Raw genomic sequence first — 15621 nt, forward strand, 5'->3', positions numbered from 1 at the left:
TGTCATTCTCAAGTATTACTGTAATTTGTGCTTCTGGCCCCAAAGCTCTGTGGACTAGATTTCCCAGCTGTAACAAAGTTGTCTGTGATGATTAATATTGATGTCAGCTTAACGAAATCTAGAATCACGTAGAGACAGACCTTTCGGTGTAATGGTAAGGGAGTTTCTAAACTGGGTTGAGGTGACAAAGACCCCACCCTAACTGTGGGCCACAGCATTTCATGGTCTGGAGACTCAAACTGAACAAAAAGGAGAAAGTGATCTGAGCACCACGTTTCATCATTCCTTGTTGCCTAATCGTGGTCGAGATGTGACCAGTTGCCTCCTATTCCTGCCACAATGCCTGCTCTGATAACAGCGGGCAGAGTGTGCGTTGAAACTATGAACCAGAATAACTTCCTCCTTCCCTCCCTTCTCCCTTCCTTCCTTAATTTAGTGCTATCATGTGTTCAATCACAGCAAAGGAAAGAACTAATACAGAACCATTGCACGGTAAGCTATGGCTGCCGTCTGGACACTATGGCTTCCTGTGTTCACAAACAAGCAGGCATGAAGAGAAACCCTTGTGGGGTCAATTAGCCCTGGACAGTGAGAGGAAACCAGGCAGTTGTGGCACAAGAAGCACAGAGGAACATACATGGCTTTCCATCCCAGGACTGGGATGAGCAAGGGCAGCCCCTTCAGCCTTGGAGGATATGGTCACCAAGGACTCATTCTAATCCTTCAGAAGTGGTATTTTGTCACTCCAAGAGGAAAGACCAAGATGAATAAAGGTAAAAGCAAAAAATGAAAGGGACATTGAGAATAGGGAGTTAGGGAGGAGGGTACTTAGAGCCAGCTGTAGTCAGAGACAGGTGGAATGCAGTGCCTGGAAATCTTTCTTCAGTTTCCCCCAGGAAAAGGAGAATCTTGGAAGAAGGGATCCCTAGACACATGTGGGCAGTGGATGTGCATGGAATGCTCCAACTGCCAGTGGCAGCCTTGAATGTGCTTCAGTAAGAAACTGCTACTCAGTTCCAAGGCATACGGCTAGCTGGGAGTCACCAAAGGACTCACCTCACCTTTTGACATGAAGCTTCTTTCCAGGAAGCTTCAAGTCTGAAGCACAGCAGAGACACTAATACATCTCCATGCAGGACTCAGGACTACCCAACCTGCCCTGCAGAGCTCCTTACGGGCTTTTACGTTCCCTTCGAGAGAACACAGTACCAATAAAGTTTCCCCACCCGGTTCATCCCTCATCTGTTCTCTACAGGCATCGTCCCCTTGTAAACCTGCAACTCTCCCGTCTCGTCCCATGTGCTTTCTCAGACCAACTGACACAACCATTGCCACCCACTCAGAAATAGACCTAAAGAAATCCTGTATCGTATGTTAGATCCTACAATAAGAATACGCCACACTGCTTATCCTGTGCATCCCTCTCCATGGCCAATCATCCAGGCCTGAATCCTCCTGTTCCTGGTTGGAAGGCTGTTCCCATTCAATTTTCCTTGGTGTAATAAAATGTCTGGGACAGACGATCCTAGCGCAAAGGCCTGTCATACAAGTCATTGAAAAGTCCCTTGGGCTCCAGAGATGTTAAAATCCCACCTTGGTCAAAATACATAAACATTTCAGTGACCTCTTTACAAATTGGGCTCTTTCCCTCAAACAGACAAATTTCACCAATAGGAAAGTGCAAAGGCATAATCCAGTTCATCTTTATTATGCGATTCAACTCATATTTATACATACATTTTCTAGAATTTAGTTTGCTAAGTATGTGGCATTTAATGGTAGTTAGATTACTTCTTGGCCTCTTGGGGAAGATAAAATTTGATATCAAGAACAAATTAATTCTCAGACTTCATTATCAGTAGGTTGATCTTGAAGGTAGCTAAACACATGTGTTACAGCTCTCATCCTCAGTACATATGAAAATGACTGATCTTTAAAAATTTCTGACCCTTAATACACCTTGGAGAAGACTTCATATTTTTCATCTCACTGCCAGCAACTTCCAGTAGATCTTCTCAACCATGCACAGAACACTGGGAAATAAATTTCATATACCCATGAGGCTGGGCACAAAGAATAAAGTTGGAATGTTGAGCTCACAACTACCTTCGCCATGCTAGGCATACCTCTGTGTGTGTGTGTGTGTGTGTGTGTGTGTGTGTGTGTGTGTGTGTGTGTGTGTGTGTGTGTCTGAATACCCTGGTTCTCAGGATATTATCTTATTGGGCTTGACATTGACCTGAGCCTTGGGAACAGTGACAATCCTCACTCTATCCAACTTACACTGGTGAAGTGGTTTTCACCCCTAATATCATATTTAAAACATTTCCAATATTATCTACCATATTCTCTTTGTCTTCTAATTCCCTTCTGCCTGGCCTAACATGACAATTTATGTACACAAATATCTACATCCATCATGAGATGCATTTATCCCTCAGCCGTCAAAGTCATGAACCTTCTTTGAGAGGGTCCACCCCATTAGTCCTTCTTCCTCTCATCTACCCCAACCTCTGTTCGATGACATCCCTAAATTGTCCCTAGGCCTTAAAGCTGCTCACTTGAGCTCATTTAAATACCGTAGTAATTTGACCTACTGCTGATTTTAATTGATCCATCCATGAAGTTGAATGCTCATCATAGCTCCTTTTGAGATCATTGGCTATTGTCAACAGAGCTTTCACCTGGGTCTCCTGGTCTTCACCAGTTTCTTTGTTATTAAAAGCACAAACTCGCCCCTTGCACTTTTTAAATATTCTTTTAAGGACTTTGTTCTTTGTGTTGTTAGTAAAATCATAAAGGTCCCCATCCCCTAGGTCTTCCTTTCGTGTAAACAGCACAATCATGTATTTCATAATGTTTTCCTCAAAACTGGCCTCCAGTTGCTCCACCACTGCCTCGTCTTCCTGGGTGAACCGTCCCAACTGGAATACCAGGACAAAAATCTTCATGCCTTCTTCGCAGTTTTGAAGCAAACATTGTTTGATCTCCTTCTTTAACTGGGCAGGATTCTTTTCAGTACCAGACATCTGGTTGAGTGATGGAGTGTCCACAACCACAATATCCTGCCAGTCCAGTGTCCTCCTGCCACTCTGACTCCTACTGGTGACCGGCTGAGCTCTGAGCTGAGAGACGAAGGCAGGTCTCCCCAGGATAGTGTTCCCAGTTGCACTCTTTCCAACTCCACTCCTTCCCAAGAGGATGATGTTTAAGAGTTCTGTTGCAGAAGAAATTGGGAAGGACTCATGATTGTGGGATGATGCAGGGTCACCTTTCCAAGTTATTCAGAGCACTAGTTTCCTCATTAAACTCATAAGACATCACCGAGCAGGTCTACCCCACATGTAAGACTGGCTTCCCAGCTCATGCGGTCTAGGAACTCAACAGAGGGACTTAGACAATTCTCTGCCCAGTACTCATCTCTGAACATATCATATCTCCTATCTCTGAATCTACTCTGCTCCCTTCTCCGGGACCTCTTCTTAATTCCTGGCACCTATGAGAAACGATGGCCCCTTATCTTTGCTGGGTCTACTCCACATGTTTCATTTCTATCCTCTGTTCCTTCTGTGACTAAGTCTCCCCATTGCCAACTCCTGATAACTATAATGTCTTTGCAAAAGTATTTGAAAATCAAGTCTATACAATTTGATTTTCAGTAAAAAGCAATCTCATATTCTATCTAGATTACCAGTTGTGTTGGTTGTCTCATATAAAATTCATTCAAAGCATGATATGCTTTACTGTGTCTTTCACTAATGAACTGAAGGAGCTTCCTGGTTAAAATAAATGCCCAACAGCGCTGTTCTTTGTGGTTTGGGTGATGGAGGAAAAGTTTCCCTATAAATGGTGCAGGAAGATCCGATAACATTCACTCTTTTGGTGTTCCTAATGCCTTTCCACTTAACTGTGTTTCTTCCCTGTGGTCCTTCATCATAAATTCCTTGTCAAGTCACTATAGTCTACCCTAAACCAAAGAAGGTGGAAATCCCATCTTGCTCTTCCTTCCAGGAACAACTAATGAACTACTTGTGCTGAACCTAGCCTCAGAGCTTTGCCTAAAGGTTTAAAATAGCATACACACACACACACACACACACACACACACACACACACACTCCCAAACTCACATCATGTATTCCAATCACTACTGCTGTACTTATAGAAAAAGATTAAGTTGCCAACCCTCTCTGATCTCTGACGCAACCTTCCTGAAATTTGAAGCCCTATTTCCATCAAAAGGCATGCTCAGCCAGTCCTATTTCTTTCTTAAAGCTGCTAATGTATTCTCTGGATGTCTCCCTTTCTTCCCAGCCATCCAAACCCTACCTATTTTCTAAAACCTGTTTTAAACTGAGTTTCTGCAGATGCTTTCTGCTGACCTTCCCACTTCCCTGCACTCCCCGGAACCCAGCCCTCCTTGGGGAATGTGAAAAGGCAGTAAACAGTGATACCCACTTGGAGTACTGATCTTCCTGCATAAGAACATTTGAGTCAGAAGAGAACAGATGAGTAGAAACAGGAAAGGTCTCAGATAAGGTCAATAGAGTAGGGAGTACTGAGAAAATGGGCAGTCCTTTCTCCACAGGTAAGAGCGGGATCACATCATCGAGCGTCGCATACTGTCATCTACCACAAGCATGCAGGCTCTGTCCCTGTCTTATCTCCTAACTCTCTTGCTCTAGTCCTTCTTTTACTTTCTTAGTACATGTATATAAGGGTATTCATGCATGTTTAAATGAACATGTATGTGCAGGTATAACATATGTGCATATGATATGCATGAAGAGTCCGGAGAACAACCTTAGCTGTCATTCCTCAGCCATAATCTAAGTTGATTTTTGAGACAGTCTCTCACTAGCCTTGCTAAGTAGGTAAGGATGGCGGCTAGGAAGTCCCATCTGTCACTGCCTCCCCAGCCCTGGGAATACAGCATTCACCACCGTGCCTGGCTTTTCTGATGGGTTCTGGGGATCAAACTCAGGCCTACTTATAAAGCATACTTGTAAAGCACATGAGTCATCTTCTAAGTCCTACTTACATTTTCCCACCTCCAAAGCAGTAAAGAACAAATAACCCAGAGGGAGTTCTATGTGCAGAGAAAAGAAAAGCAAACCAATGACCCAAAACTGTTGTCACTGAGCTGAGTGCTAAGTCCCAACCACAGCAGACTGCAAAAGCGAGAAGACTGGGAGGGGTTTCCATACAGGAGAGGTGAGGTAGGAGTCAGGAAGAAATGAAAAGCTAGTCCTGAGAGTGTACATTAAAAAAAAAAAACACATAACGTTGGGACAATTTGAAGACATGACCATAGTATGCACCTACTGGCTGGTTTTGAGACAGAGACAGGGTCACATATAACCCAGGCTGGCCTTGAACTCACTATTCAGTCAATGAACTTGAACTTCTGGTCCTTCTGATTCTACTGCCCAAGTGTTGGGGCTGCAGTTATACACCACCATGCCCAGTTGTCGACCTACTGGGGATCAACCTTAGTGCATGCTGAGGAAGCACTGTATGGAGCTACAGCCCAGCCTCAACATTTTCTCACCCTCCCCACAGCCTTCAGAAAGCAATAGCTCTAGGTCATGCTTTCTACCCCAAGCACTGAATACAGAACCATTTCCTATGCTCAGTCATACCTTTCTCTCTGATGACGCAAGGCTTGTTGTTGTGGTGCTGCACCACGCTCTCGATTTGATTGAGTAGTTTGCCCACCTGGCTCTGCTCCTCCTCCACAGTTGCCCGGTAGTTGAAGACTGCGTATCTTCCTTCAAATATCTGGATGAGATTACAGAGAGCATCGTTTTCCTTTATAACTGTATCTAGATCCTGATCCTCAAAATCTTCTTTCCTGGTAAAGAGAATAATTGTAAACTTGATGAATTTTTCTCCAAAAATACGTTTGATGATGCTGAACACACTGTCACCACTCTTTAAGGAAGAGCCCAGTGGTGTCACCAGCAGGAAGGCGTGGGGACCTGGAAAGGTGTGGTCCTTGACATCAGACTCATCAAGCTTCCACGATGAGATTTCTGGAGAATCGATAATCAGAAATTTCTTCTGATTCCAGACCCTGCTGTGGGATGCAAAGGCCTCGGTGACTCTCTGCTTCTCACTGAATTGAGTCTTGAAAACCTGCTTCCCCAGAATGCGGTTTCCTGCTGCACTTTTCCCAACACCACGCTTCCCCATGAGAAGGACCCTGAGCTCTGGTGTGTCTCTATCCCAACCAGGTCCTGTGATCTGAGGCTGCCTCTTCTTTGAACCTATGAGACAAGAAAAAATAAAAATAGAGCCAACATCTCCTCCTGCACTTGAATACAACTGTGAACAGTTCTAAAAGGCCTCATCCCTCTGATGGAGCAGGACTCTAATCTCAGGCAGAACCCAAACATCCATGTAGGAACCATGGAAAGCAGCAATGAACTAAGAGGAAGCCCAGGATTTTCCAGGAGAATGACGATGCTAAATTGAGCTTCCATTGGCCTTCATCCTTCTAAGGTATTATAGCATGGCGTCGTTGGCTAAGGCAGGGACTGTGACAATCTGATTATAAAATGCCCTTTAGTCTTATACTCACACAATAAACTACTCAGTTGTTGGTTTGGGTTTTTTAAAACATGTATGAAACTCAAAACCATGCTGAATGGAAGAAACCAGACATAAAATGATTTCATCATCTGAAGTTCAGAACAGGACACACTAATCTACATTCACAGGAGTCTTGGGAGTGGTTGTCTATCAGAAGAGACTGTAAGAACTGTTGTTCTTCACAGAGAAGAAAATAGTATTTTTGTATTAACTTTCTAGTAACATGGAAAACGCTTGACCATTTGTGTTTATTGTTGCATTATTTACAATAGAATAACCAGCCTAGACATTCATCAACAGGTAAATGAAGAAAATGTGATATGGGGTCTAGGGGGACAGCTCCATTGATAAAAGACTTATCTTATAAGCATGGGGATTCTACTGCATTGCCCAGAACCCACGAAAAAATTAAAAATTTAGGTATGGTGGTACACAGTTGTAATCCCAGCACTGTGGAGGCAAAACCAAGTAAATACCTAGGGAGGGCACTTTGGCCAGATAATCTAGTCTACAGGTGAGTTCCAGGCCAGGAAGAGGTCCCGCCTCAATAAAAAATTGCATGGTTCCTAAGATACACAAACATGTTCACATGTACATGCACGCACACCGATGCACACATATAAAAAGGAGCTCACCCACAAATGTGATATATATACATATGTATGTATGTATAAATGACTGTAATATGTACATGTATGTGTATATATGTATATTGTATATATACATATATGTGTGCTTATTTACATATATGCATATATATGAATATACATATGCATGCACATACATAGATGTAGATATACACATAGCTACATGTATCTGTAATATTTTACACATGTAATATTATACATATGTTACATGTATATGTAATGTTACATTGTAAAATATTACAGACACATGTAACATATGTGTATATATATATATTAAAGTCTAATTTGGCTGTAAATAAGAATAAAATTGTGTCTGGGTAGAACTTAAAAAATAAGTACTTACTATGTCCTTTGGGACAAATTGTTCCCTCTGATTCTCATGGTACACCTCTGCCATGCCTGTTCTACTTCTGTCACATACCCAGCGACTACAAACCACACTACGGAGATCTAGGCTGGTCTCCCAAGAAATGGGAAAAACTCAGATATGCATCAACTAATGACAAGATAAGGAATATGTGGCTCATATACACAACATTGACATGGTGTTCTGGTGGAAGCAGGAAGTTGGGAAGAAGAGTGAGGGCAGGTTCCCTTGTGGAGGCAGGGGTCGTGGAACATAGGTAGAAGGAAAGTAGAGAAGAGTAGTTTAAGGAGGGGAGGGATGTGTATATTGAGAAGATGAGGGAATGCAAAGAGGATTAGCTATGGAAAACCTTACGGAAACCTACTGCCTTACATGCTCCATCCAAGAAAACTCAAAGGGAAAAACATATTATGATTTTCTACTTGTTATTTCTTTCAAAGGAGGGCTCCTTCAGTACAGGAGAGCCCATATAGTGTGGTGGATAGAAGCAGGTACTTGGAGAGAAGCCAGCAGACCTGGAGATGTCTTTTGTTCTCAGCCGATCATCAGTGTCATGTGACAGATGCCAGCATACTCAGGCCATGACCATATGCAGCATGTCTGATGCAAACCTAGTTGAGACTTCCAAAATATTCTCTATTGACTGCAAGGTCAGCAGTAGCCTCTCTCTAACCTTACATCCTGAGGACAAAAAAAGTCATAAAGTTCCTGGCCTTAGAATTACCCTCAATGCTTACTAGCACCCAATCCAAAATGAGCCTGATTTCCTCAGAACCATTTAAGACACTCCAAGTCCCATTTAGCATCCCCTCCTGCCCCCTGGCCTGAGGTGCTGTCACTGCCTTAGGTCATTTAGACTGGTTTTGCTTAGTCACATATATGTTCCTGAGGGTTTGTACTAAAGGGCATTGGCTGAATTTTGAATCCCAAGGTCTGTAAAAATCTGTACATTGATAAGACACCTTCATTCCATAACTCTTATAAAAAGAATGCCTTCCCTGACCCCTAATGTACCTGCCAAGATCTTACAAACTGTACACATAATATACAAAGCATTTTAAATACTTTGGGCACTGAAGTACGTGTATGTTATTTCCTAGCACATGATGTCAGTTACAATTATTGTCATTATTGCTAAACTTCATAAGTTACTTTTTTATTATCTTGTTGTACTTTAAAAGGAAAGGACCTTGTCTGAGCAATTCACTGTGAGAGTTTTAGTTCTTACACAGGGCAGACCCAAAAATAAGCTAAAACATATCTGTGACTTCATAGGCCAGTATGTCCTCACTACAGAGATTCTAGCTACTATTGCGTAGTGACCCATGTTGCTACACAGGACACACAACTAATGGAAGTCAGTACAAAGATACTCTGAACCAGTGAGAAGTGTTTCCTGGTCCTGAAGTAGAAATTTCTGGTTTCTTTGGAGACTCGGTTGTGTAGTGGGATGTTTTTCTGGAAACTGTCTTATGAAAGTATGTTTTTCCTGAAGCAGACATGTGAGACGATGCTTTGCTGAGAGCAGACATGTGGTGCTTTTCTGGAGGCAGCCTGGGAAAGAGGCTTGGGCTGTTTTGCTAGAGCAGATGCTCGAGAGAATACGTGATGTTTGGAAAGGTTACAAGGATAACCCAATGGACAGTAGATGATGCTCGATGGTATTGGTTCACCTTGCCATTTTTTGGTGGTAACCATTTGTCATGACTTTATAGAGAGAAATGCACCAGAAAACTTCTGGTGGTGTTCTGGTGATTTCTTGCTGCTTCTACAGACTCAGACCTATTGGCAGAGCCTTGTGGTTTCTTCTGGATTGACCTGCCTTTGCTGACTCAGTAATGGCTTTTGTGAGACCTGCCATTGCTGATCTGTGCTGCTGTTTTGCTAGAGGACTGGACTGTTGATATCCTGACAACAAAGACTGGACTCGCCCCAAAGAACTATTTTTAAACAGGTTTACTTCCCCCGTATCCTAATAACTTTTTCCCCCACTACCTCTAGTGTATGGTGGGCTAGAGGGGAGGTTGAATGCTAATTAAAGTAGTTTGGAAAAAATGTATGCCTACATGGTCCCCATCAGGAATGCTAGACTCATGTCCAGGAAGAAAAAACTGAGTTAGGCAGAGAGCCATGGAAATCAAGGCTGGCTCCATGGAACAAGAGTCCAGAGACACTGGCAGAGTGCAGCACCTGAGTACTGCTGCTGTACTGATTCGCACACATGCAGACACATGTACACACACACACACACACACACACACACACACACACACACGTCAGGAGTCCTCTGGGAACAGAGAATAGGTCTCCATATGTATTTTGTTTCTTATTTGTTAGTTTTCCCACTTTTCTTTGGATGGGGCAAAGCATTAGAAGAATGTAGACCTGAGTCTAAATGTTTAGGTGATCAACTTACCACACAGATTGTCTCCTTTATATGTCACTCCAGTCCCACAACCCTAGAAAATAAAGGGGAGGATGACACACACACAGGAGTAAAGGAGGTCATCTTTTCACACATTTGGAGACAGAATATCTGCTGATAAGGAAGTGGTCACAGTAAGGTCACTGTCCTCAATTTCCTTTGTGCGCCTGTCCAATTTTCAATCTCACTGATGCTGTGGGACAGGTTCCCAGAGATGGAGGCATTTCCAGCACCCCATTATTCCCTTGCTGCTCACCAAATTGGGGATGGAGCCTCTGACATGAAGTTAAATTGAGAATACCTCGCCAGGGGCTGGAGAGATGGCTCAGCCGTTAAAGGCTAGGCTCACAACCAAATATATAAGAGAATACCTCGCCAGGTATGGAAAATCAAACACATAACTAATGTGAAAACAATATCTTTCCATCTTGAAAATTGACTTTTCTTAGAAACTTCCTAGGCTCCATGTTATATCTGTTAATAATCATGCCAACCAGAAGAACTAGCCTCTGCTTCCCTACCTGCCCTCCCCCAATATCTTTAATGCATTCTCTCTCCCTCCCTTCCCCTTCCCCCCCTCTCTTCCCCTTTCCTCTCTCTCTCCCTCCCCACCTCTTGTTTCTTGTTTCAGTATAAGTATGCTATGCATACTATAAAATTAATAATCTTCCATATCCAACTCACAAGTGATTGCCACCAGCACTTACATATCCTTCTATATTTCTCTGTGTTCACCAGGCTTGCTGTTCAGTAATCTGCTTGGTATCAGAAACTTCACACCTGCACAAGTTACTATGGATGGAGCTGCCCCACTCTTTCATGGGAACAATCTGCCTTATACTATGGGCATCCTCTCAGTGATGGGTCTTTGGGTGATTTCTGATTTTGCTATTCCAAAAGATGCTGTGGTAATCATGCAAGAAACTCTATCGATTTAGGCGATTTAGGGTTATCTTCCTCCTACCAGTCCTACCTGGACTCCACTGTTTTCCATTTTCAAGGGCTCAAAATATGTCCCAGGGCTCTCCATCATTAAAAATTCAATTGCATCAAGAAACTGGGACACCTGCAGTTCCTGCTGCTTCTTGTCCGCCTTGTTGTTGAAAGCACAGCATCGTTGACTTCCAATGTTTTTAATCAACTTCTTCAGATACTTCTTGCTCTCAATGTGGTTCTGCAGTGTATCTTCACCCAGCTCATCTTCCCGAGTGAAGACCACAATCATATGTCTGTAGGCTTGAGGGCCAAACACACCCTGGATGCCCTCAATGGTCTTCTTGTCCTCCTCTGTAGAGTGACCAATGGGAGTGACCAGAAGTAACACATAGGGGTCAGCTAAGAGGTCCAAGCACTGCCGCAGGTTCTGCTGCCGAACCTCTGGACAGCCCAGTGAGGAGAAAAGATCTGGAGTATCAATAACAATGACCTGCTTCCCTCTTACTGACACACTCTCACTCTGGCACCTCTTGGTTACCATGTGATGACTGAACCTGGACTCGAACATGGCTTTGCCCAGAATGGTGTTTCCTGTGGCACTTTTGCCTGCTCCCTGTTTCCCTAGCAGGAGGAGCCGTAGTGTGGATGTTCCCTGGCTCTGCTTGAAGTTGCCCTCCTGGCCCCGACTGGCTCTGTTGAGACAAGAGCAACAACACATCAGTGCTCCATCCATGGCAAGTGGAGAGGGGACAAGAGGAAAGTTGTCCTCCTTGTTCCTGAGAATTTAAACCACTAGGTTGGGAGGCAGCTCAGCTATGGGGTCTAGCTTCACAAGAATGAGACTCCCGAGCTCAAAGTAGGAGGTGCTTGTAATGACGGAGCAGCAGAGACAGGTAGTCACCCTGACATCAGTAGCCAGCTAGTCTAGCTTACATAGGGATTAAACCAAGGGCTTCGTGCTTTCTAGACAAGCTAAGCCTCATCTCTAGACCATGTGGTCCTGATTATAAAGTTTTATAATTACTCTAGAGGGCTCAGTGTACTCAGAAAATTTTAAGGAAGAGCACAAAATCTCCATAAGTTCATCTCAGAAGTAGTCGATACTTCATACAAAAGCTGGGGCAGTGTGTTAAGGCATTAGAAGGTATTGGGATGAAATGAGTATAGTCTATCTGTAATTCAAACTCAAACTTGAGGTCTAGGGGTAGAGTTTTATGTTTTAATGCAACTATTACTAACCCATGGGCTCTGACCAACAACTTGGCTGGATGATGTAGATTTGGAAACAACATGGCTGGGAAATCAATGGTAAATTGGTCTGAAAGAGGTATCTGGAAGGACCGCAGGGAAGATAACCAGGAGAACTTCTGAATGCTCATCAAAAATTGACCTCAGCAAAGGAAGAGCTCGATCACCAAGTTGATGGGATGACCCATTCTGTTGGTGCCAGTCAGTCTCTTCTCCAGTCACCCAATCATCAGCCAATAGGCTCATCACAATGTAGCCACATTAATGGGGTAGAGACTATACACGGGCCTGGTAATATCAGAGTACACAGTGCCATCTGTTCATAGTCAAGATTCATTGGTCAGAATTCATGGGTAGAAGTCAAGTGGAAATGATACCACTTGACATCAGCAAAATTTTGTTTCCAGTCCCCAAGACCTTACACTGTGCTAGCACAGAGGTCTTGGTTACAGTGAACTGAATGTTTCCACCAGAAAACAGTCATCACCCTATACTGGCAGTTAGGTCGGTAAGTCCATAAGTCCTTCTCTGTCTTCCCCGATGCCACTCAAGGGTACCATGAGTTCAACCATTGGAAGAAGCTTCTGTGAGACAGGGATTGTCCCATATCAAGGTGCAAGTGGTCACAGAGAAAAGAAGTCAAAGAGGCCCCCAGAGCCCAGCAAGGGAAGAAATTTAGTCCTAGGCAGTGAGCCAGTCAGCATAAGAAAAGGGGTTAACAGGTGAGGGCCAGTTTGGATTAAATGTACATAAACTCAAGATTTCCTTCAATACATGACTAACTGTTTCTGTGAAACGACTGGAAAATGTGAGAAGAAAGAAGACAGAACAGGACGATGCCATCTGCTTCTCCAGGAGACCAACAATCCAATAGCACCCACTGACTTCCTTCTGGGTATCTGACGCCTGAGACACTCCCTGCCGGGTCTTAAACCCCCCCATCTGCCACACTTCTGTCCTCTTCTTCCCCCTTAGCTATGAAGCCCTCCCCCACAGACCTCTGGGCAGGCAGCTGTCCCGCATTCTTTCTTAGGAACAGCACTGTGCGTCCCAACTGCAACTGGTTGGAGCGGCATGATTCCAGCCAGGGGAAAAACCTTCCTAGGGCTCTTAAAATCCAACCCAACACCGGGCAGACTGCCTTTTCTGTTCTAAGCTCATCACCCCCCAAAGCTATAACAGTACACACACATGTACACACACACACACACACACACACACACACCCCTGAAACATACCTTGGTCTTTCCCCCTGTCCTATTGATGTTTCACAGAGTCTGTGCTCCGTCTGACTTCCTGCTGCTGCTCCTTGGTGGGATGAAGTCGCCATCTCTGCCCTCAAGCCAATGGAAGCGAATCCTAAAGAGGGCTAGGAGGCACACAAGGAGAATTAAAGATTTACCAGGTCATCCCAGTCTCCCTGGCAGGAGGATTTCCGAATGTTTCTAGGAAGAAAGAGTTTTCTAGAAGCATGTCTTACATCGGTAGAGCCCGAGAAGTTCAGAACACACAGGATGAACATGCAAGGGGCTTAGGGAGGGGCCGGTGTGAACGCACAGGCACAGGTTTTTCTGGAGATGCCCTTGGGGGCCCCCATGTGGCAGAAGGCTGTGGGAGCGCAGTCATTCATACTGCAGCGGACAGAAGATGGTAACAGAAAGAAAGGCCAGCTTGGGTCTCGTCCTAGTGAGCTTCAGCTGTGAACGTGACACAGATCTAGAGACATTTGAGAAGAGAAAACCACAAGTGAATGACTGCCTGTGGCCATGTCTGAGAGGCATTCTCTTAACTGTTGATTCATATTAGAGTTCATCATGGTGGCCCCTGTCATCCCTCCGCAGGTGGCCTAAGCCGTACAAGAAAGGTAGCTGAGCAAGCCAGAGGGAAGAGTAAGCAGCTCTCCTTCCTGGTCTCAGCTTTCACTCCTGTCTCCAGGTTCCCGCCTAGAGCCCCTGTTTGGCTTCTCTCCTGCAGCTGATAACGTGTAAACTGAAATCAACCTTTTCCTTCTCAAGTTGCTTTGATGTTTATCACAGCAACAGAAAAGCAACCTAGAGCAGGTCTATTCTTTGTGAATACCAAAATCAGAAGTTTTAGACAAAGCCAGTTTGGGGGTAAATCCCAGTAGTTTTCCCTCTTGGCTCATTCCCACCACTTCACTCAACCTGGACTGCTGACAAGATGTAGGTAAAACTACAAAGAAATCATTTGCTTACTCCCAGAATAAAGTGCTCCCTCATAGATAAGTAGAAACTTTCCCTCAGCCAGCAAAACACAGAAATGTTTGAACCTGAGTGTGTTCAAGCAAGGGGCACACTGATAACATGGTTCCCTTGTTATAAATCTAAAGCAAACCGTGCTTATGCTATAAGGATTCCGAAGGATTTGGGGAACAAGGGACACACAGACTCATACATCGGCAAAGAAAACTGCCCCACCCCACCCTCACATCCACCTTAATAAACAAGGTCTATTCTAAGAACAGTCCCCACCTCTCCTGGGCACCAACCAGGTCAATGCATAGAAAACCATCTCATTAAAATGTTGAGGTGGGGGGGTTGGGGATTTAGCTCAGTGGTAGAGCGCTTGCCTAGGAAGCGCAAGGCCCTGGGTTCGGTCCCCAGCTCCGAAAAAAAGAACCAAAAAAAAAAAAAAATGTTGAGGTGAAAACTTTAGACTAGCACATGCCTACGAGAGCTGAGCTAGCAAGCTTCTGCTGCTCCAGGACTGAGAAAACCTGAGTAGATCGTGGTGGGGAGGGCGGGGGAAGGGAAGGGGAAGGCAGGGATGTTGAATGAAATAACTAGTTTGGAAGAGTGCTTAAAGTAAAAATAAAGCTTCACACAGCTTCATGATGTAACAGGTCAAGGATTGACTTGCCGAGCTGGCCTCTATGCAGAATGATCTTTCCACAAGAGTTGATTTTGCTCGGCGTCCTTTCCAGTTTGACTCTAAGGAAGGATGGGGATCTCCTGCCCTCTAGTGGCCGTATCTAATAGCACACGGTGCAAATGAGAACCTGCAATGTCCCAGCTGACTCTGCTAGCTTTCAGTAGGGACAGGACAAAAAGGGACTATAAGCCAACAGAAATTGCATAGGGAGAAAGATGCGGTATTGCAGGTTGGAGCGTACCATGACCATGAACTGCGTTAGCCACGCACTTTAATCCCAGCACTTGGGAGGCAGAGGCAGGAGAATCTCTGTGAGGTCCAGGCCAACCAGAGCCACATGATGAGGCTCTGTCTCCAAAAACACACAAAACAAAACAAAAACACAAACAAATAAAAAAGAAGAAAGAAAAAGCCTTTGCAAGGATCCTACAGTCTCAGGTCGGGGAAGCCACCGAGCCTGGTATGCTGGCGAGCCTGGGAGCAAGGGAGAAAATGTGCTGCACACCTACCTG

General features: G+C 44.3%; 1 protein-coding gene across 1 annotated transcript; it reads right to left on the reverse strand.

Annotated features, from left to right (window-relative positions):
- Positions 1–1683: 1683 nt before the first annotated feature.
- Gimap8 (GTPase, IMAP family member 8) lies at positions 1684–13745 on the reverse strand. The gene is made up of 5 exons (XM_032906581.1): positions 13456–13745; positions 11007–11661; positions 10025–10067; positions 5643–6269; positions 1684–3217 (listed from the first exon to the last, which is right to left on the reverse strand). The coding sequence occupies exons 1-5, from the start codon at positions 13545–13547 to the stop codon at positions 2568–2570; spliced, it is 2067 nt and encodes a 688-aa protein (XP_032762472.1). The 5' UTR covers positions 13548–13745; the 3' UTR covers positions 1684–2567.
- Between the last annotated feature and the right edge of the window lie 1876 nt (positions 13746–15621).

Source organism: Rattus rattus, chromosome 6 (genome assembly GCF_011064425.1).
Source record: "Rattus rattus isolate New Zealand chromosome 6, Rrattus_CSIRO_v1, whole genome shotgun sequence".
Taxonomy (NCBI): Eukaryota; Metazoa; Chordata; class Mammalia; order Rodentia; family Muridae; genus Rattus; species Rattus rattus.

What these genes read in the sequence shown, in the direction of transcription:
- Gimap8 (XM_032906581.1), bottom strand. Translation starts at nt 13,547, where the DNA reads ATGGCGACTTCATCCCACCAAGGAGCAGCAGCAGGAAGTCAGACGGAG. An exon ending in TGGAAAACAGTGGAGTCCAG is followed by an intron (nt 10,068 to 11,006) that starts GTAGGACTGGTA and finishes TTTATTTTCTAG; the next exon opens with GGTTGTGGGACTGGAGTGAC. An exon ending in TAAAGGAGACAATCTGTGTG is followed by an intron (nt 6,270 to 10,024) that starts GTAAGTTGATCA and finishes CTTGTCTCATAG; the next exon opens with GTTCAAAGAAGAGGCAGCCT.